The sequence below is a fragment of the Pristiophorus japonicus genome, unplaced genomic scaffold, assembly GCF_044704955.1.
Source record: "Pristiophorus japonicus isolate sPriJap1 unplaced genomic scaffold, sPriJap1.hap1 HAP1_SCAFFOLD_275, whole genome shotgun sequence".
Taxonomy (NCBI): domain Eukaryota; kingdom Metazoa; phylum Chordata; class Chondrichthyes; family Pristiophoridae; genus Pristiophorus; species Pristiophorus japonicus.
The window spans coordinates 645,373-670,720 of NW_027252505.1; the positions used below are offsets into that span (position 1 = coordinate 645,373).

General features: G+C 46.4%; 1 protein-coding gene across 1 annotated transcript in view; it reads left to right on the forward strand.

The window, feature by feature from the left end:
* The first annotated feature begins 229 nt into the window (after positions 1-229).
* LOC139247613 (probable G-protein coupled receptor 139) overlaps positions 230-25,348 on the forward strand; it is a 32,268-nt gene continuing 7,149 nt past the window's right edge. The window contains exons 1-2 of the mRNA XM_070871685.1: positions 230-513; positions 6,456-6,583. Of these exons, the coding sequence (XP_070727786.1) occupies positions 230-513; positions 6,456-6,583 (412 nt within the window). The remainder of the gene's footprint in view (positions 514-6,455; positions 6,584-25,348) is intronic.

Here is a 25,348-nt window from a genome sequence, read left to right on the forward strand (position 1 = left end):
GTGCAGAGGTGCATGCTGGGAGCAGCACCAGCTGTACCTAAAAACGTGGTACCAAGCTGGTGACGCTGCAACTCAGGACTACATGCATGCTAACCAGCGGAGGCAGCATGCTACTAACAAAGCGAAGTCATCCCACAATTAATGGATCAGATTAAAGATCTGCAGTCCTGCCACATCCAGCTGGGAATGATAGTGGACCATTAAACAACTAACAGGAGGAGGAAGCTCCATGAATATCCCTATCCTCAATGATGATGGAGCCCAGCACACAAGTACAAAAGACAAGGCTGAATCGTGTAGAACCATCTTCAGCCAGAAATGCAGAGTGGATTATCCATGTCATCCTCCTCCAGAGGTAAACTCATCACAGAAGCCAGTCTTCACTCCTGGTGATATCAAGAAACAGCAGTGTGCGCTGGATACAGCAAAGGCTATGGGACCTGAAAACTTCCCGAATGTCGTGCTGAAGACTTGTGCTCCAGAAGTAGCCGCGCCTTTAGCCAAGCTGTTCCAGTACAGCATTGGAACCGGTTCTGGGGGAGGTGGGACCAGTACAATCCGGACGGTCTGCACCTGGGCAGAATCGGAACCAATGTCCTCGGGGGAGTGTTTGCTAGTGCTGTTGGGGAGGAGTTAAACTAATATGGCAGGGGGATGGGAACCAATGCAGGGAGATAGAGGGAAACAAAAAGGAGGCAAAAACAAAAGACAGAAAGGAGATGAGGAAAAGTGGAGGGCAGAGAAACCCAAGGCAAAGAACAAAAAGGGCCATTGTACAGCAAAATTCTAAAAGGACAGAGGGTGTTAAAAAAACAAGCCTAAAGGCTTTGTGTCTTAATGCAAGGAGTATCCGCAATAAGGTGGATGAATTAACTGTGCAAATAGATGTTAACAAATATGATGTGATTGGGATTACGGAGACGTGGCTCCAGGATGAGCAGGGCTGGGAACTCAACATCCAGGGGTATTCAGCATTCAGGAAGGATAGAATAAAAGGAAAAGGAGGTGGGGTAGCATTGCTGGTTAAGGAGGAGATTAAGGCAATAGTTAGGAAGGACATTAGCTTGGATGATGTGGAATCTATATGGGTAGAGCTGCAGAACACCAAAGTGCAAAAAACGTTAGTGGGAGTTGTGTACAGACCTCCAAACAGTAGTAGTGATGTTGGGGAGGGCATCAAACAGGAAATTAGGGGTGCGTGCAATAAAGGTGCAGCAGTTATAATGGGTGACTTTAATATGCACATAGATTGGGCTAACCAAACTGGAAGCAATACGGTGGAGGAGGATTTTCTGGAGTGCATAAGGGATGGTTTTTTAGACCAATATGTCGAGGAACCAACTAGGGGGGAGGCCATCTTAGACTGGGTGTTATGTAATGAGAAAGGATTAATTAGCAATCTCGTTGTGCGAGGCCCCTTGGGGAAGAGTGACCATAATATGGTGGAATTCTGCATTAGGATGGAGAATGTAACAGTTAATTCAGAGACCATGGTCCAGAACTTAAAGAAGGCTAACTTTGAAGGTATGAGGCGTGAATTGGCTGAGATGGATTGGCGAATGATACTTAAGGGGTTGACTGTGGATGGGCAATGGCAGACATTTAGAGACCGCATGGATGAACTACAACAATTGTACATTCCTGTCTGGCATAGAAATAAAAAAGGGAAGGTGGCTCAACCGTGGCTATCAAGGGAAATCAGGGATAGTATTAAAGCCAAGGAAGTGGCATACAAATTGGCCAGAAATAGCAGCGAACCTGGGGACTGGGAGAAATTTAGAACTCAGCAGAGGAGGACAAAGGGTTTGATTAGGGCAGGGAAAATGGAGTATGAGAAGAAGCTTGCAGGGAACATTAAGACGGATTGCAAAAGTTTCTATAGATATGTAAAGAGAAAAAGGTTAGTAAAGACAAACGTAGGTCCCCTGCAGTCAGAATCAGGGGAAGTCATAACAGGGAACAAAGAAATGGCGGACCAATTGAACAAGTACTTTGGTTCGGTATTCACGAAGGAGGACACGAACAACCTTCCGGTTATAAAAGCGGTCGGGGGGTCTAGTAAGGAGGAGGAACTGAGGGAAATCCTTATTAGCCGGGAAATTGTGTTGGGGAAATTGATGGGATTGAAGGCCGATAAATCCCCAGGGCCTGATGGACTGCATCCCAGAGTACTTAAGGAGGTGGCCTTGGAAATAGTGGATGCGTTGACAGTCATTTTCCAACATTCCATTGACTCTGGATCAGTTCCTATGGAGTGGAGGGTAGCCAATGTAACCCCACTTTTTAAAAAAGGAGGGAGAGAGAAAACAGGGAATTATAGACCGGTCAGCCTGACATCGGTAGTGGGTAAAATGATGGAATCAATTATTAAGGATGTCATAGCAGTGCATTTGGAAAGAGGTGACATGATAGGTCCAAGTCAGCATGGATTTGTGAAAGGGAAATCATGCTTGACAAATCTTCTGGAATTTTTTGAGGATGTTTCCAGTAGAGTGGATAAGGGAGAACCAGTTGATGTGGTATATTTGGACTTTCAGAAGGCGTTCGACAAGGTCCCACACAAGAGATTGATGTGCAAAGTTAGAGCACATGGGATTGGGGGTAGTGTACTGACATGGATTGAGAACTGGTTGTCAGACAGGAAGCAAAGAGTAGGAGTAAATGGGTACTTTTCAGAATGGCAGGCAGTGACTAGTGGGGTACCGCAGGGTTCTGTGCTGGGGCCCCAGCTGTTTACACTGTACATTAATGATTTAGATGAGGGGATTGAGTGTAGTATCTCCAAGTTTGCGGATGACACTAAGTTGGGTGGCAGTGTGAGCTGCGAGGAGGATGCTGTGAGGCTGCAGAGCGACTTGGATAGGTTAGGTGAGTGGGCAAATGCATGGCAGATGAAGTATAATGTGGATAAATGTGAGGTTATCCACTTTGGTGGTAAAAACAGAGAGACAGACTATTATCTGAATGGTGACAGATTAGGAAAAGGGGAGGTGCAAAGAGACCTGGGTGTCATGGTACATCAGTCATTGAAGGTTGGCATGCAGGTGCAGCAGGTGGTTAAGAAAGCAAATGGCATGTTGGCCTTCATAGCAAGGGGATTTGAGTACAGGGGCAGGGAGGTGTTGCTACAGTTGTACAGGGCATTGGTGAGGCCACACCTGGAGTATTGTGTACAGTTTTGGTCTCCTAACCTGAGGAAGGACATTCTTGCTATTGAGGGAGTGCAGCGAAGGTTCACCAGACTGATTCCCGGGATGGCGGGACTGACCTATCAAGAAAGACTGGATCAACTGGGCTTGTATTCACTGGAGTTCAGAAGAATGAGAGGGGACCTCATAGAAACATATAAAATTCTGACGGGGTTAGACAGGTTAGATGCAGGAAGAATGTTCCCAATGTTGGGGAAGTCCAGAACCAGGGGTCACAGTCTAAGGATAAGGGGTAAGCCATTTAGGACCGAGATGCGGAGGAACTTCTTCACCCAGAGAGTGGTGAACCTGTGGAATTCTCTACCACAGAAAGTTGTTGAGGCCAATTCACTAAATATATTCAAAAAGGAGTTAGATGAGGTCCTTACTGCTAGGGGGATCAAGGGGTATGGCGAGAAAGCAGGAATGGGGTACTGAAGTTGAATGTTCAGCCATGAACTCATTGAATGGCGGTGCAGGCTAGAAGGGCCGAATGGCCTACTCCTGCACCTATTTTCTATGTTTCTATGTTTCTATGTTAAAGAGAAAAAGGTTAGTAAAGACAAACGTAGGTCCCCTGCAGTCAGAATCAGGGGAAGTCATAACGGGGAACAAAGAAATGGCGGACCAATTGAACAAGTACTTTGGTTCGGTATTCACGAAGGAGGACACGAACAACCTTCCGGTTATAAAAGGGGTCGGGGGGTCTAGTAAGGAGGAGGAACTGAGGGAAATCCTTATTAGCCGGGAAATTGTGTTGGGGAAATTGATGGGATTGAAGGCCGATAAATCCCCAGGGCCTGATGGACTGCATCCCAGAGTACTTAAGGAGGTGGCCTTGGAAATAGTGGATGCGTTGACAGTCATTTTCCAACATTCCATTGACTCTGGATCAGTTCCTATGGAGTGGAGGGTAGCCAATGTAACCCCACTTTTTAAAAAAGGAGGGAGAGAGAAAACAGGGAATTATAGACCGGTCAGCCTGACCTCAGTAGTGGGTAAAATGATGGAATCAATTATTAAGGATGTCATAGCAGTGCATTTGGAAAGAGGTGACATGATAGGTCCAAGTCAGCATGGATTTGTGAAAGGGAAATCATGCTTGACAAATCTTCTGGAATTTTTTGAGGATGTTTCCAGTAGAGTGGATAAGGGAGAACCAGTTGATGTGGTATATTTGGACTTTCAGAAGGCGTTCGACAAGGTCCCACACAAGAGATTAATGTGCAAAGTTAGAGCACATGGGATTGGGGGTAGTGTACTGACATGGATTGAGAACTGGTTGTCAGACAGGAAGCAAAGAGTAGGAGTAAATGGGTACTTTTCAGAATGGCAGGCAGTGACTAGTGGGGTACCGCAAGGTTCTGTGCTGGGGCCCCAGCTGTTTACACTGTACATTAATGATTTAGATGAGGGGATTAAATGTAGTATCTCCAAATTTGCAGATGACACTAAGTTGGGTGGCAGTGTGAGCTGCGAGGAGGATGCTGTGAGGCTGCAGAGCGACTTGGATAGGTTAGGTGAGTGGGCAAATACATGGCAGATGAAGTATAATGTGGATAAATGTGAGGTTATCCACTTTGGTGGTAAAAACAGAGAGACAGACTATTATCTGAATGGTGACAGATTAGGAAAAGGGGAGGTGCAAAGAGACCTGGGTGTCATGGTACATCAGTCATTGAAGGTTGGCATGCAGGTGCAGCAAGCGGTTAAGAAAGCAAATGGCATGTTGGCCTTCATAGCAAGGGGATTTGAGTACAGGGGCAGGGAGGTGTTGCTACAATTGTACAGGGCCTTGGTGAGGCCACACCTGGAGTATTGTGTACAGTTTTGGTCTCCTAACCTGAGGAAGGACATTCTTGCTATTGAGGGAGTGCAGCGAAGGTTCACCAGACTGATTCCCGGGATGGCGGGACTGACCTATCAAGAAAGACTGGATCAACTGGGCTTGTATTCACTGGAGTTCAGAAGAATGAGAGGGGACCTCATAGAAACATATAAAATTCTGACGGGGTTAGACAGGTTAGATGCAGGAAGAATGTTCCCAATGTTGGGGAAGTCCAGAACCAGGGGTCACAGTCTAAGGATAAGGGGTAAGCCATTTAGGACCGAGATGCGGAGGAACTTCTTTACCCAGAGAGTGGTGAACCTGTGGAATTCTCTACCACAGAAAGTTGTTGAGGCCAATTCACTAAATATATTCAAAAAGGAGTTAGATGAGGTCCTTACTGCTAGGGGGATCAAGGGGTATGGCGAGAAAGCAGGAATGGGGTACTGAAGTTGAATGTTCAGCCATGAACTCATTGAATGGCGGTGCAGGCTAGAAGGGCCGAATGGCCTACTCCTGCACCTATTTTCTATGTTTCTATGTTTCTAACACTGGCGTCTGTCCGACAATGTGGAAATCTGCCCAGGTATGTCCCGTCCACAAAGAGCAGGACAAATCCAATCCAGACAATTACCACTCCATCAGTCTACTCTCAATAATCAGCAAAGTGATAGAAGGTCTCATCAACCGTACAATCAAATGACACTTACTCACTAATAGCCTTGCTCACAGAAGCCTAGTTTGTGTACCGCCAGGACCAGTCGACTCCAGACCCCATTACAGCCTTGGTCCAAACATGGACTAAAGAGCTGAATTCCAGAGGTGAGGTGAGAGTGACTGCCCTTGACATCAAGGCAGCATTTGACCGAGTGTGGCACCAAGCAGCCCGAGTAAAATTGAAGTCAATGGGAATCAGGGGGGAAACTCTCCATTGGCTGGAGTCACAGCTAGAACAAAGGAAGATGGTTGTGGTGGTTGTAGGTCAATTATCACAGTCCCAGGACATCATTGCAGGAGTTCCTCAGGGCAGTGTCCTAAGCTCAACCATCTTCAGCTGCTTCATCAATGACCCTCCCTCCATCATAATGTCACAAGTGGGTATGATTGCACAATGTTCAGTTCCATTCGCAACTCCTCCGAAAATGATGCAGTCCATGCCACATGCAGCAAGACGTGGACAACATTCAAGCTCGGGCTGTAAAGTGGCAAGTTATATTCACACCACACAAGTGCCAGGCAATGACCATCTCCAACAAGCGAGAGTCTAATCACCTCCCACTGATATTCAATGGGCTTTCCATCGCTGAATCCCCCAATCATCAACATCCTGGGGGTTACCATTGACCAAAAACTTAACTGGATGAACCAAACCTTGGTAATAGGAACACATCAGATGCAGATTATTCTGCGGCACATATCACCACTCTCGAATCCCTAAGGCTTTCCTCCATCTACAAGGCACATGTCAGGAGTGTGATGGAATATGCTCCAATTGCCTGGATAAGTGCAGCACCAAAAACACTCAAGAAGCTCCCCACCATCAAGGACAAAGCAGCCCGCATGATTTGTATCCCATCCAACCCTTTAATCATTCACTCCCTCCACCACTGTCGCACCGTGGCTGCAGTGCAGACCATCTATAAGATGCACTGTGACAACTCACCAATGCTTCTTTGGCAGCACCTCCCAAATTCTCGAATTCTACCATCTAGATGGACAAGGAGAGCAGGCACATGGGAACACCACCACCTGCCAGTTCCCCTCGATGTTACACACCATCCAGACTTGGAAATATATCGACGTTCTTTCATCGCTGCTGGGTCTAAATCCTGGAACTCCATCCTTTACAGCATTGTGAGTGAACCTTCAACACATGGACTGCAGTGATGCAAGGTCAATTATGGTTGGGCAATAAATGCTGGCCTTGCCAACGACACCAACATACCAATAATGTCTGCGAGAGGTAGATTGGGGAGGACGAGTTCAAGTATGTGTTCCCCTGGTGTTGGTTCTCTCACCATGTGCTGCATGCCTAGTCTGGCAGCTATGTCCTTCAGGACTCGGCTGGCTCTGTCAGTAGTGGATCTACTGAGCCAGTCTTGGCGATGGACATTGAAATCTGCAACTCAGGGTACATTCTCTGATGTTGCTACTCTCAATTCTTCTTCCAAGTATTGTTCAATATGGAGGAGTGCTGATTCCTTAACTGAGGGAGGGCGATATGTGGTAAACAGCATGAGGTTTCCTTGTCCTAATTGTTTGACCTAATTCCATAAGAACTCATGTGGTCCGGAGTCAATGTTAGGAACCCCAGAGCCAATCCACTCTGACTTTACACAAATGTGACCCAACTTCCCTGGGGCGGTGAAAGAGGACCTAGACTGGGATGGTGTTGGGAGAATCCAGAATGTTGACTGCTAGATATGGTTCTCAGAATAAGATTACGATTAGGCGAGACTTCAATGTTTTGAGAGCGTTTCATGGAGTATTGAGATATTTACACGGTATTTATCTCAATGGTTAATATTTTAAGCAATTTCCTTTGATTCCATGGTATAAAACCTTTGCTCCTTTTATTATTCCTCCCCTCGATAAAGGAGACGCTTGACTGGGTAAGGTCATTCTTCACAAATAACCTGTTGTTCTTGTTCGAGTGTCAGACAATATAGAATGTCCTGGGAATGAAATTCCGAGACTGAAGTGGAAGCACTATAATCTAGAGGGCCTTAGGAATGGAATTCCTGGATTGCAGCTGGATCTGTTTCATGTACGCAAGTCCCATTGATCCCATTACAGCGATCATCTCTCAGATACTGCCATTTGGGAACATTTATTGATTGGGATTGTGTTTAGCCTGATGGCCTGGAATACAATGCATCAGAGAACAAGATTGCTGTAATCCGTCTTTTCATCTTTTATCCCTCCCTTTGTTTCTGTCACTTTCTTATCTTTTATTCTCAGTTTTAATTCAATACAGGAATATAAATTCTGTTCTCTCTGACCTCCGTATTTTATGGGTGGGTGAAGAATCACATATTATCTCACTTTTAATGTAAAACTGTGTACAATACGGTGAGCTAGATGAAGTTGCAATAAAGTACTGTGGTGACAATGGTTCAATTAGTCTGTTTGTTCAATGACTGTAATTAATGCCAGTGACAGTGACGCCTAATGCTGTCATTCGGGGATTTCCCTCTGCTCTATGTAAGGACCTCCCTTCAATGTTTCACCTCACACAATCAGCGCGTTGCCTCCAGCACAGATACCAGAAGTGACTCACAGAAGGGTAGTCATGGTTGTGCCTCCCGCCCCACCACCGCCTCCCATTACTGATGATTTGCAATCCATTGCTGATAGATGGCTTCTCGAAGCGAAGATAAGAATAGCACTGTTTGAAATACAATATATTTACTATCCTCTACTCGCTGCTGCTGGTGTTCCTAGTAAGTAGCATTTTTCAGTTATTAATTATATCAACCAAGTTTCATTCTAATATCATTCTTGCGATATACCAGGGAATAATCAGTTATTCATGGTATACTGCCTGTCAAGTTGTTGCATTTTGCTAAGACACGTGTTGTTGTTTAAAAATACTGGCATATCCTCACTGTTGTTGGTGTCCCTGGTTAGTCTCTGTATCCAGCTATTCATTCTATCAATTAAATTCAACAGCATGACTGTTTTTGTCATTTACTCTCCCTCCTTCACAGTTGTTGGTGTTCCTCTTAGAATTCGGGTCCAGCAATTAATCCTGCAATTCACGTTTCCCTGTACAACTGTTAGTGTAATTTACCCACCTCCCCCAACCATGCTGCTGTTAGTGTCCCTGGTACCTTACTGTGAGTGTATCTGGTACGTCGCTGTTAATGTATCTGGTACCTCACTGTTAGTGTATCTGGTACCTCACTGTTAGTGTATCTGGTACCTCACTGTTAGTGTATCTGGTACCTCACTGTTAGTGTCCCTGGTACCTCACTGTTAGTGTATCTGGTACCCCACTGTTAGTGTATCTGGTACCTCACTGTTAGTGTCCCTGGTACCTCACTGTTAGTGTATCTGGTACCTCACTGTTAGTGTATCTGGTACCTCACTGTTAGTGTATCTGGTACCTCACTGTTAGTGTATCTTGTACATCACTGTTAGTGTATCTGGTACCTCACTGTTAGTGTATCTGGTACCTCACTGTTAGTGTATCTGGCACCTCACTGTTAGTGTATCTGGTACCTCACTGTTAGTGTATCTGGTACCTCACTGTTAGTGTATCTGGTACCTCACTGTTAGTGTCCCTGGTACCTCACTGTTAGTGTCCCTGGTACCTCACTGTTAGTGTATCTGATACCTCACTATTAGTGTATCTGGTACCTCACTGTTAGTGTATCTGGTACCTCACTGTTAGTGACCCTGGTACCTCGCTGTTAGTGTATCTGGTACCTCACTGTTAGTGTATCTGGTACCTCACTGTTAGTGACCCTGGTACCTCGCTGTTAGTGTATCTGGTACCTCACTGTTAGTGTCCCTGGTACCTCACTGTTAGTGTATCTCGTACCTCACAGTTAGTGTCCCTGGTATCTCACTGTTAGTGTCCCTGGTACTTCACTGTTAGTGACCCTGGTACCTCGCTGTTAGTGTATCTCGTACCTCAATGTTAGTGTCCCTGGTACCTCGATGTTAGTGTATCTGGTACCTCACTGTTAGTGTATCTGGTACCTCACTGTTAGTGTCCCTGGTACCTCACTGTTAGTGTATCTCGTACCTCACTGTTAGTGTCCCTGGTACCTCGATGTTAGTGTATCTGGTACCTCACTGTTAGTGTATCTGGTACCTCACTGTTAGTGTATTTGGTACCTCACTGTTAGTGTCCCTGGTACCTCACTGTTAGTGTATCTGGCACCTCACTGTTAGTGTCCCTGGTACCTCACTGTTAATGACCCTGGTACCTCACTGTTAGTGTATCTGGCACCTCACTGTTAGTGTATCTCGAATCTCACTGTTAGTGTGTCTGGTACCTCACTGTTAGTGTATCTGGTACCTCACTGTTAGTGTATCTGGTACCTCGCTGTTAGTGTCCCTGGCACCTCACTGTTAGTGTCCCTGGTACCTCACTGTTCGTGCATCTGGTACCTCACTGTTAGTATCCCTGGTACGTCACTGTTAGTGTCCCTGGTACCTTACTGTTAGTGTATCTGGTACGCCGCTGTTAGTGTATCTGGTACCTCACTGTTAGTGTATCTGGTACCTCACTGTTAGTGTCCCTGGTACCTCGCTTTTAGTGTATCTGGTACGTCGCAGTTAGTGTATCTGGTACCTCACTGTTAGTGTATCTGGTACCTCACTGTTTGTGCATCTGGTACCTCACTGTTAGTGTCCCTGGTACCTTACTGTTAGTGTATCTGGTATGTCGCTGTTAGTGTATCTGGTACCTCACTGTTAGTGTATCTGGTAACTCACTGTTAGTGTATCTGGTACCTCACTGTTAGTGTCCCTGGTACCTCGCTGTTAGTGTATCTGGTACGTCGCTGTTAGTGTATCTGGTACCTCACTGTTAGTGTATCTGGTACCTCGCTGTTCGTGTCCCTGGTACCTCACTGTTAGTGTCCCTGGTACCTCACTGTTAGTGTCCCTGGTACGTCACTGTTAGTGTCCCTGGTACCTCATTGTTAGTGTCCCTGGTACCTCGCTGTTAGTGTATCTGGTACCTCACTGTTGGGTATCTGGTAGCTCACTGTTATTGTCCCTGGTACCTCGCTGTTAGTGTATCTGGTACCTCACAGTTAGTGTATCTGGTACCTCGATGTTAGTGTCCCTCGTACCTCACTGTTAGTGTATCTGGTACCTCACTGTTAGAGTATCTGGTACTTCGATGTTACTGACCCTGGTACCTCGCTGTTACTGCATCTGGTACCTCACTGTTAGTGTATCTGGTACCTCACTGTTAGTGTCCCTGGTACCTCACTGTTAGTGTATCTGGTACCTCACTGTTAGTGTCCCTGGTTCCTCAATGTTAGTGTCCCTGGTACCTCACTGTTAGTGTATCTGGTAACTTACTGTGAGTGTATCTGGTACCTCACTGTTAGTGTATCTGGTATCTCACTGTTAGTGTCCCTGGTACCTCGCTGTTAGTGTATCTCGTACCTCACTGTTATTGTCCCTGGTACCTCACTGTTAGTGTATCTGGTAACTCACTATTAGTGTCCCTGGTACCTCGCTGTTAGTGTATCCGGTACGTCACTGTTAGTGTATCTCGTACCTCACTGTTAGTGTCCCTGGTACCTCACTGTTAGTGTATCTGGTACCTTGCTGTTAGTGTATCTGGTACCTCACTGTTAATGTATCTGGTACCTCACTGTTAGTGTATCTGGTACCTCACTGTTAGTGTATCTGGTACCTCACTGTTAGTGTATCTGGGACCTCACTGTTAGTGTATCTGGTACCTCGCTGTTAGTGTCCCTGGTACCTCACTGATAATGTATCTGGTACCTCACTGTTCGTGCATCTGGTACCTTACTGTTAGTGTCCCTGGTACCTCGCTGTTAGTGTCCGTGGTACCTCACTGTTAGTGTATCTGGTACCTCACTGTTAGTGTATCTGGTACCTCGCTGTTAATGTATCTGGTACCTCACTGTTAGTGTATCTGGTACCTCACTGTTAGTGTATCTGGTACCTCACTGTTAGTGTATCTGGTACCTCGATGTTAGTGTATCTGGTACCTCGCTGTTAGTGTATCGGGTACCTCACTGTTAGTGTATCTGGTACCTCACTGTTAGTGTATCTGGTACCTCGATGTTAGTGTATCTGGTACCTCGCTGTTAGTGTATCGGGTACCTCACTGTTAGTGTACCTGGTACCTCACTGTTAGTGTCCCTGGTACCTCACTGTTAGTGTCCCTGGTACCTCACTGTTAGTGTATCTGGTACCTCACTGTTAGTGTATCTGGTACCTCACTGTTAGTGTATCTGGTACCTCACTGTTAGTGTATCTGGTACCTCGATGTTAGTGTATCTGGTACCTCGCTGTTAGTGTATCGGGTACCTCACTGTTAGTGTATCTGGTACCTCACTGTTAGTGTATCTGGTACCTCGATGTTAGTGTATCGGGTACCTCACTGTTAGTGTATCTGGTACCTCACTGTTAGTGTATCTGGTACCTCACTGTTAGTGTATCTGGTACCTCACTGTTAGTGTATCTGGTACCTCGATGTTAGTGTATCTGGTACCTCGCTGTTAGTGTATCGGGTACCTCACTGTTAGTGTACCTGGTACCTCACTGTTAGTGTCCCTGGTACCTCACTGTTAGTGTATCTGGTACCTCGCTGTTAATGTATCTGGTACCTCACTGTTAGTGTATCTGGTACCTCACTGTTAGTGTATCTGGTACCTCACTGTTAGTGTATCTGGTACCTCGATGTTAGTGTATCTGGTACCTCGCTGTTAGTGTATCGGGTAACTCACTGTTAGTGTATCTGGTACCTCACTGTTAGTGTATCTGGTACCTCGATGTTAGTGTATCTGGTACCTCGCTGTTAGTGTATCGGGTACCTCACTGTTAGTGTACCTGGTACCTCACTGTTAGTGTCCCTGGTACCTCACTGTTAGTGTCCCTGGTACCTCACTGTTAGTGTATCTGGTACCTCACTGTTAGTGTATCTGGTACCTCACTGTTAGTGTCCCTGGTAACTCACTGTTAGTGTATCTGGTACCTCACTGTTAGTGTATCTGGTACCTCACTGTTAGTGTATCTGGTACCTCACTGTTAGTGTATCTGGTACCTCACTGTTAGTGTCCCTGGTACCTCACTGTTAGTGTATCTGGTACCTCACTGTTAGTGTATCTGGTACCTCACTGTTAGTGTCCCTGGTACCTCACTGTTAGTGTATCTGGTACCTCACTGTTAGTGTATCTGGTACCTCACTGTTAGTGTCCCTGGTAACTCACTGTTAGTGTCCCTAGTACCTCACTGTTAGTGTCCCTGGTACCTCACTGTTGGGTATCTGGTACCTCACTGTTATTGTCCCTGGTACCTCGCTGTTAGTGTATCTGGTACCTCGATGTTAGTGTCCCTCGTACCTCACTGTTCGTGTCTCTGGTACCTCACTGTTAGAATATCTGGTACTTCGATGTTACTGACCCTGGTACCTCATTGTTAGTGTATCTGGTACCTCACTGTTTGTGTCCCTGGTACCTCACTGTTAGTGTATCTGGTAACTCACTATTAGTGTCCCTGGTACCTCGCTGGTAGTGTATCCGGTACGTCACTGTTAGTGTATCTCGTACCTCACTGTTAGTGTCCCTGGTACCTCCATGTTAGTGTATCTCGTACCTCAATGTTAGTCTCCCTGGTACCTCACTGTTAGTGTATCTGGTACCTCACTGTTAGTGTATCTGGTACCTCACTGTAAGCGTATCTGGTACCTCACTGTTAGTGTCCCTGGTACCTCACTGTTAGTGTATCTGGTACCTCGCTGTTAGTGTATCTGGTACCTCGCTGTTAGTGGATCTGGTACCTCGCTGTTAGTGTATCTGGTACCTCACTGTTAGTGTATCTGGTACCTCACTGTTAGTGTATCTGGTACCTCACTGTTAGTGTCCCTGGTACCTCGCTGTTAGTGGATCTGGTACCTCACAGTTAATGTATCTGGTACCTCACTGTTAGTGTCACTGGTACCTCACTGTTAGTGTCCCTGGTACCTCACTGTTAGTGTATCTGGTACCTCACTGTAAGCGTATCTGGTACCTCACTGTTAGTGTCCCTGGTACCTCACTGTTAGTGTATCTGGTACCTCGCTGTTAGTGTATCTGATACCTCGCTGTTAGTGGATCTGGTACCTCGCTGTTAGTGTATCTGGTACCTCACTGTTAGTGTATCTGGTACCTCACTGTTAGTGTATCTGGTACCTCACTGTTAGTGTCCCTGGTACCTCGCTGTTAGTGGATCTGGTACCTCACAGTTAATGTATCTGGTACCTCACTGTTAGTGTCCCTGGTACCTCACTGTTAGTGTCCCTGGTACCTCACTGTTAGTGTCCCTGGTACCTCAATGTTAGTGTCCCTGGTACCTCACTGTTAGTGTATCTGGTTCCTCACTGTTAGTGTCCCTGGTACCTCACTGTTAGTGTCCCTGGTACCTCACTGTTAGTGTCCCTGGTACCTCACTGTTAGTGTAACTGGTACCTTGCTGTTCGTGTCCCTGGTACCTCGCTGTTAGTGTATCTGGTACCTCACTGTTAGTGTATCTGGTACCTCGCTGTTAGTGTATCTGGTACCTCGCTGTTAGTGTATCTGGTACCTCACTGTTAGATTATCTGATACCTTGCTGTTAGTGGATCAGGTACCTCGCTGTTAAGGTCCCTGGTACCTCGCTGTTAGTGTATCTGGTACCTCACTGTTAGTGTATCTGGTGCCTCACTGTTAGTGTATCTGGTACCTCACTGTTAGTATCCCTGGTACGTCACTGTTAGTGTCCCTGGTACCTCACTGTTAGTGTATCTGGTACCTCACTGTTAGTGTATCTGGTACCTCACTGTTAGTGTCCCTGGTACCTCGCTGTAAGTGTATCTGGTACCTCACTGTTAGTGTACCTGGTACCTCACTGATGGTGTATCTGGTACCTCACTGTTAGTGTATCTGGTACCTCACTGTTAGAGTATCTGGTACTTCGATGTTACTGACCCTGGTACCTCGCTGTTACTGCATCTGGTACCTCACTGTTAGTGTATCTGGTACCTCACTGTTAGTGTCCCTGGTACCTCACTGTTAGTGTATCTGGTACCTCACTGTTAGTGTCCCTGGTTCCTCAATGTTAGTGTCCCTGGTACCTCACTGTTAGTGTATCTGGTAACTTACTGTGAGTGTATCTGGTACCTCACTGTTAGTTTATCTGGTATCTCACTGTTAGTGTCCCTGGTACCTCGCTGTTAGTGTATCTCGTACCTCACTGTTATTGTCCCTGGTACCTCACTGTTAGTGTATCTGGTAACTCACTATTAGTGTCCCTGGTACCTCGCTGTTAGTGTATCCGGTACGTCACTGTTAGTGTATCTAGTACCTCACTGTTAGTGTCCCTGGTACCTCGATGTTAGTGTATCTCGTACCTCAATATTAGTGTCCCTGGTACCTCACTGTTAGTGTATCTGGTACCTTGCTGTTAGTGTATCTGGTACCTCACTGTTAATGTATCTGGTACCTCACTGTTAGTGTATCTGGTACCTCACTGTTAGTGTATCTGGTACCTCACTGTTAGTGTATCTGGGACCTCACTGTTAGTGTATCTGGTACCTCGCTGTTAGTGTCCCTGGTACCTCACTGATAATGTATCTGGTACCTCACTGTTCGTGCATCTGGTACCTTACTGTTAGTGTCCCTGGTACCTCGCTGTTAGTGTCCGTGGTACCTCACTGTTAGTGTATCTGGTACCTCACTGTTAGTGTATCTGGTACCTCGCTGTTAATGTATCTGGTACCTCACTGTTAGTGTATCTGGTACCTCACTGTTAGTGTATCTGGTACCTCACTGTTAGTGTATCTGGTACCTCGATGTTAGTGTATCTGGTACCTCGCTGTTAGTGTATCGGGTACCTCACTGTTAGTGTATCTGGTACCTCACTGTTAGTGTATCTGGTACCTCGATGTTAGTGTATCGGGTACCTCACTGTTAGTGTACCTGGTACCTCACTGTTAGTGTCCCTGGTACCTCACTGTTAGTGTATCTGGTACCTCACTGTTAGTGTATCTGGTACCTCACTGTTAGTGTCCCTGGTAACTCACTGTTAGTGTCCCTAGTACCTCACTGTTAGTGTCCCTGGTACCTCACTGTTAGTGTCCCTGGTACCTCATTGTTAGTGTCCCTGGTACCTCGCTGTTAGTGTATCTGGTACCTCACTGTTGGGTATCTGGTACCTCACTGTTATTGTCCCTGGTACCTCGCTGTTAGTGTATCTGGTACCTCGATGTTAGTGTCCCTCGTACCTCACTGTTCGTGTCTCTGGTACCTCACTGTTAGAATATCTGGTACTTCGATGTTACTGACCCTGGTACCTCATTGTTAGTGTATCTGGTACATCACTGTTAGTGTCCCTGGTACCTCACTGTTAGTGTATCTGGTAACTCACTATTAGTGTCCCTGGTACCTCGCTGTTAGTGTATCCGGTACGTCACTGTTAGTGTATCTCGTACCTCACTGTTAGTGTCCCTGGTACCTCCATGTTAGTGTATCTCGTACCTCAATGTTAGTCTCCCTGGTACCTCACTGTTAGTGTATCTGGTACCTCACTGTTAGTGTATCTGGTACCTCACTGTAAGCGTATCTGGTACCTCACTGTTAGTGTCCCTGGTACCTCACTGTTAGTGTATCTGGTACCTCGCTGTTAGTGTATCTGGTACCTCGCTGTTAGTGGATCTGGTACCTCGCTGTTAGTGTATCTGGTACCTCACTGTTAGTGTATCTGGTACCTCACTGTTAGTGTATCTGGTACCTCACTGTTAGTGTCCCTGGTACCTCGCTGTTAGTGGATCTGGTACCTCACAGTTAATGTATCTGGTACCTCACTGTTAGTGTCACTGGTACCTCACTGTTAGTGTCCCTGGTACCTCACTGTTAGTGTCCCTGGTACCTCACTGTTAGTGTCCCTGGTACCTCAATGTTAGTGTCCCTGGTACCTCACTGTTAGTGTATCTGCTTCCTCACTGTTAGTGTCCCTGGTACCTCACTGTTAGTGTCCCTGGTACCTCACTGTTAGTGTCCCTGGTACCTCACTGTTAGTGTAACTGGTACCTTGCTGTTAGTGTCCCTGGTACCTCGCTGTTAGTGTATCTGGTACCTCACTGTTAGTGTATCTGGTACCTCGCTGTTAGTGTATCTGGTACCTCACTGTTAGTGTATCTGGTACCTCACTGTAAGCGTATCTGGTACCTCACTGTTAGTGTCCCTGGTACCTCACTGTTAGTGTATCTGGTACCTCGCTGTTAGTGTATCTGGTACCTCGCTGTTAGTGGATCTGGTACCTCGCTGTTAGTGTATCTGGTACCTCACTGTTAGTGTATCTGGTACCTCACTGTTAGTGTATCTGGTACCTCACTGTTAGTGTCCCTGGTACCTCGCTGTTAGTGGATCTGGTACCTCACAGTTAATGTATCTGGTACCTCACTGTTAGTGTCCCTGGTACCTCACTGTTAGTGTCCCTGGTACCTCACTGTTAGTGTCCCTGGTACCTCAATGTTAGTGTCCCTGGTACCTCACTGTTAGTGTATCTGGTTCCTCACTGTTAGTGTCCCTGGTACCTCACTGTTAGTGTCCCTGGTACCTCACTGTTAGTGTCCCTGGTACCTCACTGTTAGTGTAACTGGTACCTTGCTGTTCGTGTCCCTGGTACCTCGCTGTTAGTGTATCTGGTACCTCACTGTTAGTGTATCTGGTACCTCGCTGTTAGTGTATCTGGTACCTCACTGTTAGTGTATCTGGTACCTCACTGTTAGTGTCCCTGGTACCTCGCTGTTAGTGTATCTGGTACCTCACTGTTAGTGTATCTGGTACCTCGCTGTTAGTATATCTGGTACCTCGCTGTTAGTGTATCTGGTACCTCGCTGTTAGTGTATCTGGTACCTCACTGTTAGATTATCTGATACCTTGCTGTTAGTGGATCAGGTACCTCGCTGTTAAGGTCCCTGGTACCTCGCTGTTAGTGTATCTGGTACCTCACTGTTAGTGTATCTGGTGCCTCACTGTTAGTGTATCTGGTACCTCACTGTTAGTATCCCTGGTACGTCACTGTTAGTGTCCCTGGTACCTCACTGTTAGTGTATCTGGTACCTCACTGTTAGTGTATCTGGTACCTGACTGTTAGTGTCCCTGGTACCTCGCTGTAAGTGTATTTGGTACCTCACTGTTAGTGTACCTGGTACCTCACTGATGGTGTATCTGGTACCTCACTGTTAGTGTATCTGGTACCTCACTGTTAGTGTATCTGGTACCTCACTGTTAGTGTATCTGGTACCTCACTGTTAGTGTATCTGGTACCTCACTGTTAGTGTATCTGGTACCTCACTGTTTGTGTATCTGGTACCTCACTGTTAGTGTATCTGGTGCCTCAATGTTAGTGTATCTGGTACCTCACTCTTAGTGTATCTGGTGCCTCACTGTTAGTGTATCTGGTGCCTCACTGTTAATGAATCTGGTACCTCACTGTTAGTGTCCCTGGTACCTCACTGTTAGTGTATCTGGTACCTCACTGTTAGTGTATCTGGTACCTCACTGTTAGTGTCCCTGGTACCTCACTGTTAGTGTCCCTGGTACCTCACTGTTAGTGGATCTGGTATCTCACTGTTAGTGTATCTGGTACCTCACTGTTAGTGTATCTGGTACCTCACTGTTAGTGTCCCTGGTACCTCACTGTTAGTGTATCTGGTACCTCACTGTTAGTGTATCTGGTACCTCGCTGTTTGTGTATCTGGTACCTCACTGTTAGTGTAACTGGTACCTCGCTGTTAGTGTCCCTGGTACCTCACTGTTAGTGTCCCTGGTACATCACTGTTAGTGTATCTGGTACCACACTATTCGTGTATCTGGTACCTCACTGTTAGTGTCCCTGGTACCTCACTGTTAGTGTATCTGGTACCTCACTGTTAGTGTATCTGGTACCTCACTGTTAGTGTATCTGGTACCTCACTGTTTGTGTATCTGGTACCTCGCTGTTAGTGTATCTGGTATCTCACTGTTCGTGTACCTGGTAACTCACTGTTCGTGTATCTGGTACCTCACTGTTAGTGTATCTGGTACCTCACTGTTAGTGTCCCTGGTACCTCACTGTTAGTGTTTCTGGTATCTCACTGTTAATGTCCCTGGTACCTCGCTGTTCGTGTATCTCTTACCTCGATCTTAGTGTATCTGGTACCTCACTGTTAGTGTATCTGGTACCTCGATGTTAGTGTATCTGGTACCTAACTGTTAGTGTATCTGGTACCTCACTGTTAGTGTATCTGGTACCTTACTGTTAGTGTATCTGGTACCTCACTGTTAGTGTATCTGGTACCTCACTGTTAGTGTCCCTGGTACCTCACTGTTAGTGTATCTGGTACCTCGCTGTTAGTGTATCTGCTACCTCACTGTTAGTGTATCTGGTACCTCACTGTTAGTGTATCTGGTACCTCACTGTTAGAGTATCTGGTACCTCACTGTTAGTGTATCTCGTACCTCACTGTTATTGTATCTGGTACCTCGCTGTTAGTGTCCCTGGTACCTCACTGTTAGTGTATCTGGTATCTCACTGTTAGTGTCCCTGGTACCTCACTGTTAGTGTCCCTGGTACCTCACTGTTAGTGTATCTGGTACCTCACTGTTAGTGTATCTGGTACCTCACTGTTAGTGTATCTGGTACCTCACTGTTAGTGTCCCTGGTACCTCACTGTTAGTGTCCCTGGTACCTCACTGTTAGTGTATCTGGTACCTCGCTGTTAGTGTCCCTGGTACCTCACTGTTAGTGTCCCTGGTACCTCACTGTTAGTGTATCTGGTACCACACTATTCGTGTATCTGGTACCTCACTGTTAGTGTATCTGGTACCTCACTGTTAGTGTATCTGGTACCTAACTGTTAGTGTATCTGGTACCTCACTGTTAGTGTCCCTGGTACCTCACTGTTAGTGTATCTGGTACCTCACTGTTAGTGTATCTGGTACCTCACTGTTAGTGTCCCTGGTACCTCGCTGTTAGTGTCCCTGGTACCTCACTGTTAGTGTATCTGGTACCTCACTGTTAGTGTATCTGGTAACTCACTGTTAATGTCCCTGGTACCTCACTGTTCGTGTATCTCTTACCTCGATCTTAGTGTATCTGATACCTCACTGTTAGTGTATCTGGTACCTCGATGTTAGTGTATCTAGTACCTCGATGTTAGTGTATCTGGTACCTCACTGTTAGTGTATCTGGTACCTCACTGTTAGTGTATCTGGTACCTCACTTTTAGTGTATTTATTACCTCACTGTTAGTGTATCTGGTACCTTACTGTTAGTGTATCTTGTACCTCACTGTTAGTGTATCTGGTACCTCACTGTTAGTGTCCCTGGTACCTCACTGTTAGTGTATCTGGTACCTCACTGTTAGTGTATCTGGTACCTCACTGTTAGTGTCCCTGGTACCTCGCTGTTAGTGTCCCTGGTACCTCACTGTTAGTGTATCTGGTACCTCACTGTTAGTGTATCTGGTAACTCACTGTTAATGTCCCTGGTACCTCACTGTTAGTGTATCTGGTACCTCACTGTTTGTGTATCTGGTACCTCACTGTTAGTGTATCTGGTACCTCGCTGTTAGTGTATCTGGTACCTCACTGTTAGTGTCCCTGGTACCTCACTGTTTGTGTCCCTGGTATCTCACTGTTCGTGTATCTGGTAGCTCACTGTTAGTGTACCTGGTACCTCACTGTTAGTTTATCTGGTACCTCACTGTTCGTGTCCCTGGTACCTCACTGTTAGTGTCCCTGGTACCTCACTGTTAGTGTATCTGGTACCTCACTGTTAGTGTATCTGGTACCTCGCTGTTAGTGTATCTGGTACCTCACTGTTAGTGTCCCTGGTACCTCGCTGTTAGTGTATCTGGTACCTCGCTGTTAGTGTCCCTGGTACCTCACTGTTAGTGTATCTGTTATCTCACTGTTAGTGTATCTGGTACCTCACTGTTAGTGTATCTGGTATCTCACTGTTAGTGTATCTGGTACCTCACTGTTAGTGTCCCTGGTATCACACTGTTCGTGTATCTGGTACCTCACTGTTACTGTCCCTGGTACCTCACTGTTAGTGTATCTGGTACCTCGCTGTTAATGTCCCAGGAACCTCGCTGTTAGTGTCCCTGGTACCTCGCTGTTAGTGTCCCTGGTTCCTCGCTGCTGTTGGTGTTCCGGGCAAGTCTCTTTACACGGCTATTCATTCTGTAAATCATTTTAACTTTATTTCTCTCCTTGTCTTTCCCTGTCCATTGCGTGCTGTCGGCTATTGATTCAGTAAATTGTATTCTGACATCAAGATTAAAATGTTCTCTGTTCAGCTCAAGCAAATGTATCGGATAGGACACTTTATTTTCAGAATTTCAGAATGCTCGCTGCACTGCTCATTTGTATTATATCAGAAGAAGGTTTTCTAAGTTTAGGGACGTCACCAAATGACAACAGGTCCTTGACCTGAAGCGGTCACTGTGTTTCTCTCGGGCTACGGGGAAAACGTGGGGTATGCTGTTGAGATAGAGGATCAGCCATGATTATATTGAATGGCGGTGCAGACTCGATGGGCCGAATGTCCTACTACTGCTCCTAATTTCTGTGGTTCCATGTTTCTAATCATTCAGTTCCAGCCACTGCCTCATTTTCCACATTCTCCAGTGTTGCATTACTGCCACTGCTTCTGATGGTTGGACCAGATTTATCAGGATCATTTTCAATCTCACAAATTGCTCACTGAGCCAGATTTCAAGACATTTATTTGCAATCTTTGTTTTGAGTTTGCAACTGAATCTCATGCAGGTCTGCCACAGCTCAGTGGGTCTCTCAGTGAGAATCGGAGCAATTCTCTATTGTACCCTGCTTTAATTCAGCATGAAGAATGCCAGTGGTTGTAACTGAAGTATTCATGACAACACAATCCTTTGATATTTTTCCATCTAATATAATATGCACAAGTTGAAAACCAACATGTGAAAGAAAGCAAGAATAAATCATATCCATTTGTGTTCCGATACTTTACAGAAGCATTTGGCAGCACTTTACCTGTGGAATAGGTGGAGGAGTAGGCCATTCGGCCCTTCGAGCCTGCATCACCATTCAATATGATCATGGCTGATCATGGCAGTCCTGGAGATGGGAGTGCGTGGTGTCGGGAGGCCTATAAAGGCCCAGCGGCAGCGAGAGGTGGCGGCAGTCCTAGAGACGGGAATTCGTCGAGTCGGGAGGCCTATAAAGGCCCAGCGACAGCAAGAGGCGGGAGTGCGTGGTGTTGGTGAGGCCTATAAAGGCCCAGCGGCAGCAAGAGGCGGGAGTGCGTGGTTGGTGAGGCCTATAAAGGCCCAGCGGCAGCGAGAGGTGGGAGTGCATGGTGTTGGTGAGGCCTATAAAGGCCCAGCGGCAGTCCGAGAGGTGGGAGTGCGTGGTGTTGGTGAGGCCTATAAAGGCCCGGCGGCAGTCCGAGAGGCGGGAGTGCGTGGTGTTGGTGAGGCCTATAAAGGCCCGGCGGCAGTCCGAGAGGTGGGAGTGCGTGGTGTTGGTGAGGCCTATAAAGGCCCGGCGGCAGTCCGAGAGATGGGAGTGCGTGGTGTTGGTGAGGCCTATAAAGGCCCGGCGGCAGTCCGAGAGGTGGGAGTGCGTGGTGTTGGTGAGGCCTATAAAGGCCCAGCGGCAGTCCGAGAGGCGGGAGTGCGTGGTGTTGGTGAGGCCTATAAAGGCCCGGCGGCAGTCCGAGAGGTGGGAGTGCGTGGTGTTGGTGAGGCCTATAAAGGCCCGGCTTGTGCAGCTGCAGCGGGGAGAGAAGGCAAAAAAGAAGTATAAAGAAATTAAAAGGTGACGTCACAGCCAAGGGGATAAGTGATTGGCTGGTGATTGGTAAGTAGCTTTTCTTTTTTCTTTTCTATATCAGTAACTAATCTTTAGCCTTGTTGTTGCCACATTAAGTTTATCTAAGGGTTAAGTCAATGGCAGGACAGCTCGGATACGTGTTATGCTCTCCCTGTACTATGTGGGAAGTCAGGGACATTTCCGGTGTCCCTGACGACTACGTGTGCGGGAAGTGTATCCGCCTGCAGCTCCTGACGGACCACATTGCGAAACTGGAGCTGCAGCTGGATTTACTCTGGAGCATCCACGATGCTGAGAATGACGTAAATAGCACGTTTAATGAGTTGGTCTTACTGTCGGAGAAGGGTATACAGCCAGGTAGGGAATGGAAGACCAACAGGAAGAGCAGTGCAAGGAAGGTAGTGCAGGGGTCCCCTGCGGTCATCCCCCTGCTAAACAGATACACCGCTTTGGGTACTGTTGAGGGGAATGACTCATCAGGGGAGGGCAGCAGCAGCCAAGTTCATGGCACCGTGGCTGGCTCTGCTGCACAGGAGGGCAGGAAGAAGAGTGGGAGAGCTATAGTGATAGGGGATTCAATTGTAAGGGGAATAGATAGGCGTTTCTGCGGCCGCAACCGAGACTCCAAGATGGTATGTTGCCTCCCTGGTGCAAGGGTCAAGGATGTCTCAGAGCGGGTGCAGGACATTCTGAAAAGGGAGGGTGAATAGTCAGTTGTCGTGGTACATATAGGTACCAACGATATAGGTTAAAAAACAGGATGAGGTCCAACAAAATGAATTTAGGGAACTAGGAGCTAAATTAAAAAGCAGGACGTTAAAGGTAGTAATCTCAGGATTGCTCCCAGTGCCACATGCTAGTCAGAGTCGGAATCACAGGATAGCTCAGATGAATATGTGACTTAAGCAGTGGTGCAGAAGGGAGGGATTCAAATTCCTGGGGTATTGGAACCGGTTCTGGGGGAGGTGGGACCAGTACAAACCGGGCTGTTTGCACCTAGGCAGGACCGGAACCAATGTCCTAGGGGGAGTGTTTGCTCGTGCTGTTGGGGAGTAGTTGAACTAATATGGCAGGGGGATGGGAACCTATGCAGGGAGACCAAGGGAAATAAAATGGAGACAGAAGCAAAAGATAGAAAGGAGAATAGTAAAAGCGGAGGGCAGAGAAACCCAAGGCAAAAAACAAAAAGTGCCACTTTACAGCAAAATTCTAAAGGGTCAAAGTGTGTTAAAAAGACAAATCGGAAGGCTCTGTGCCTCGATGCGAGGAGTATTCGGAATAAGGTGGATGAATTAACTACGCAGATAGCAGTTAACGGAAACGATGTGATTGGCATCACAGTGACATGGCTCCAGGGTGACCAAGGCTGGGAACTCAACATACAAGGGTATTCAGCATTTAGGAAGGATAGACAGAAAGGAAAGGAAGCGGGATGGCGTTGCTGGTTAAAGAGGAAATTAATGCAATAGTAAGGAAGGACAGTAGCTTGTATGATGTGGTATCGGTATGAGTGGAGCTACGGAATACGAAAAGGCAGAAAACGCGAGTGGGAGTTGTGTACAGGCCACCAAATAGTAGTCATGAGGTTGGGGACAGCATCAAACAAGAAATAAGGGATGTGTGCAATAAAGGTACAGCAGTTATCATGGGCGACTTTAATCTACATATTGATTGGGCTAACCTAACTGGTAACAATGCGGTGGAGGAGGATTTCCTGGAGTGTATGAGGGACGGTTTTCTAGATCAATATGTCGAGGAACAAACCAGAGAAATGGCCATCCTAGACTGGGTGATGTCTAATCAGAAGGGACTAATTAGCAATCTTGTTGTTTTCTTAGCAGTCTTCCCCTTGGGGAAGAGTGACCATAATATGGTAGAATTCCTTATTAAGATGGAGAGTGAAAAGTTAATTCAGAAACTAGGGTCCTGAACTTAAGGAAAGGTAACTTAATTGGTATGAGGTGTGAATTGGTGAGATTGGACTGGCAAATGATACTTAAAGGGTTGATGGTGGCTAGGCAATGGCATACCTTTAAAAATCATATGGAAGAACTTCAGCAATTGTCTGGAGTAAAAATAAAATGGGGAAGGTGGCTGAACCGTGCATCACAAAGGAAATTAAGGATAGTATTAATTCCAAAGAAGAGGCATACAAGTCAGAGTAGGAATCGCAGGATAGCGCAGATGAATACGTGGCTTGAGCAGTGGTGCAGCAGGGAGGGATTCAAATTCCTGGGGCATTGGAACCAGTTCTGGGGGAGGTGGGACCAGTACAAACCGGATGGTCTGCACCTGGGCAGGACCGGAACCAATGTCCTAGGGGGAGTGTTTGCTAGTGCTGTTGGGGAGGAGTTAAACTAATATGGCAGGGGGATGAGAACCAATGCAGGGAGACAGAGGGAAACAAAAAGGAGACAAAAGCAAAAGACAGAAAGGAGATGAGGAAAAGTGGAGGGCAGAGAAACCCAAGGCAAAGAACAAAAAGGGCCACTGTACAGCAAAATTCTAAAAGGACAAAGGGTGTTAAAAAAAACAAGCCTGAAGGCTTTGTGTCGTAATGCAAGGAGTATCCGTAATAAGGTGGAAGAATTAACTGTGCAAATAGATATTAACAAATAAGATGTGATTGGGATTACAGAGACGTGGCTCCAGGATGATCAGTGCTGGGAATTCAACATTCAGGAAGGATAGAATAAAAGGAAAAGGAGGTGGGGTAGCATTGCTGGTTAAGGAGGAAATTAATGCAATAGTTACGAAGGACATTAGCTTGGATGATGTGGAATCTATATGGG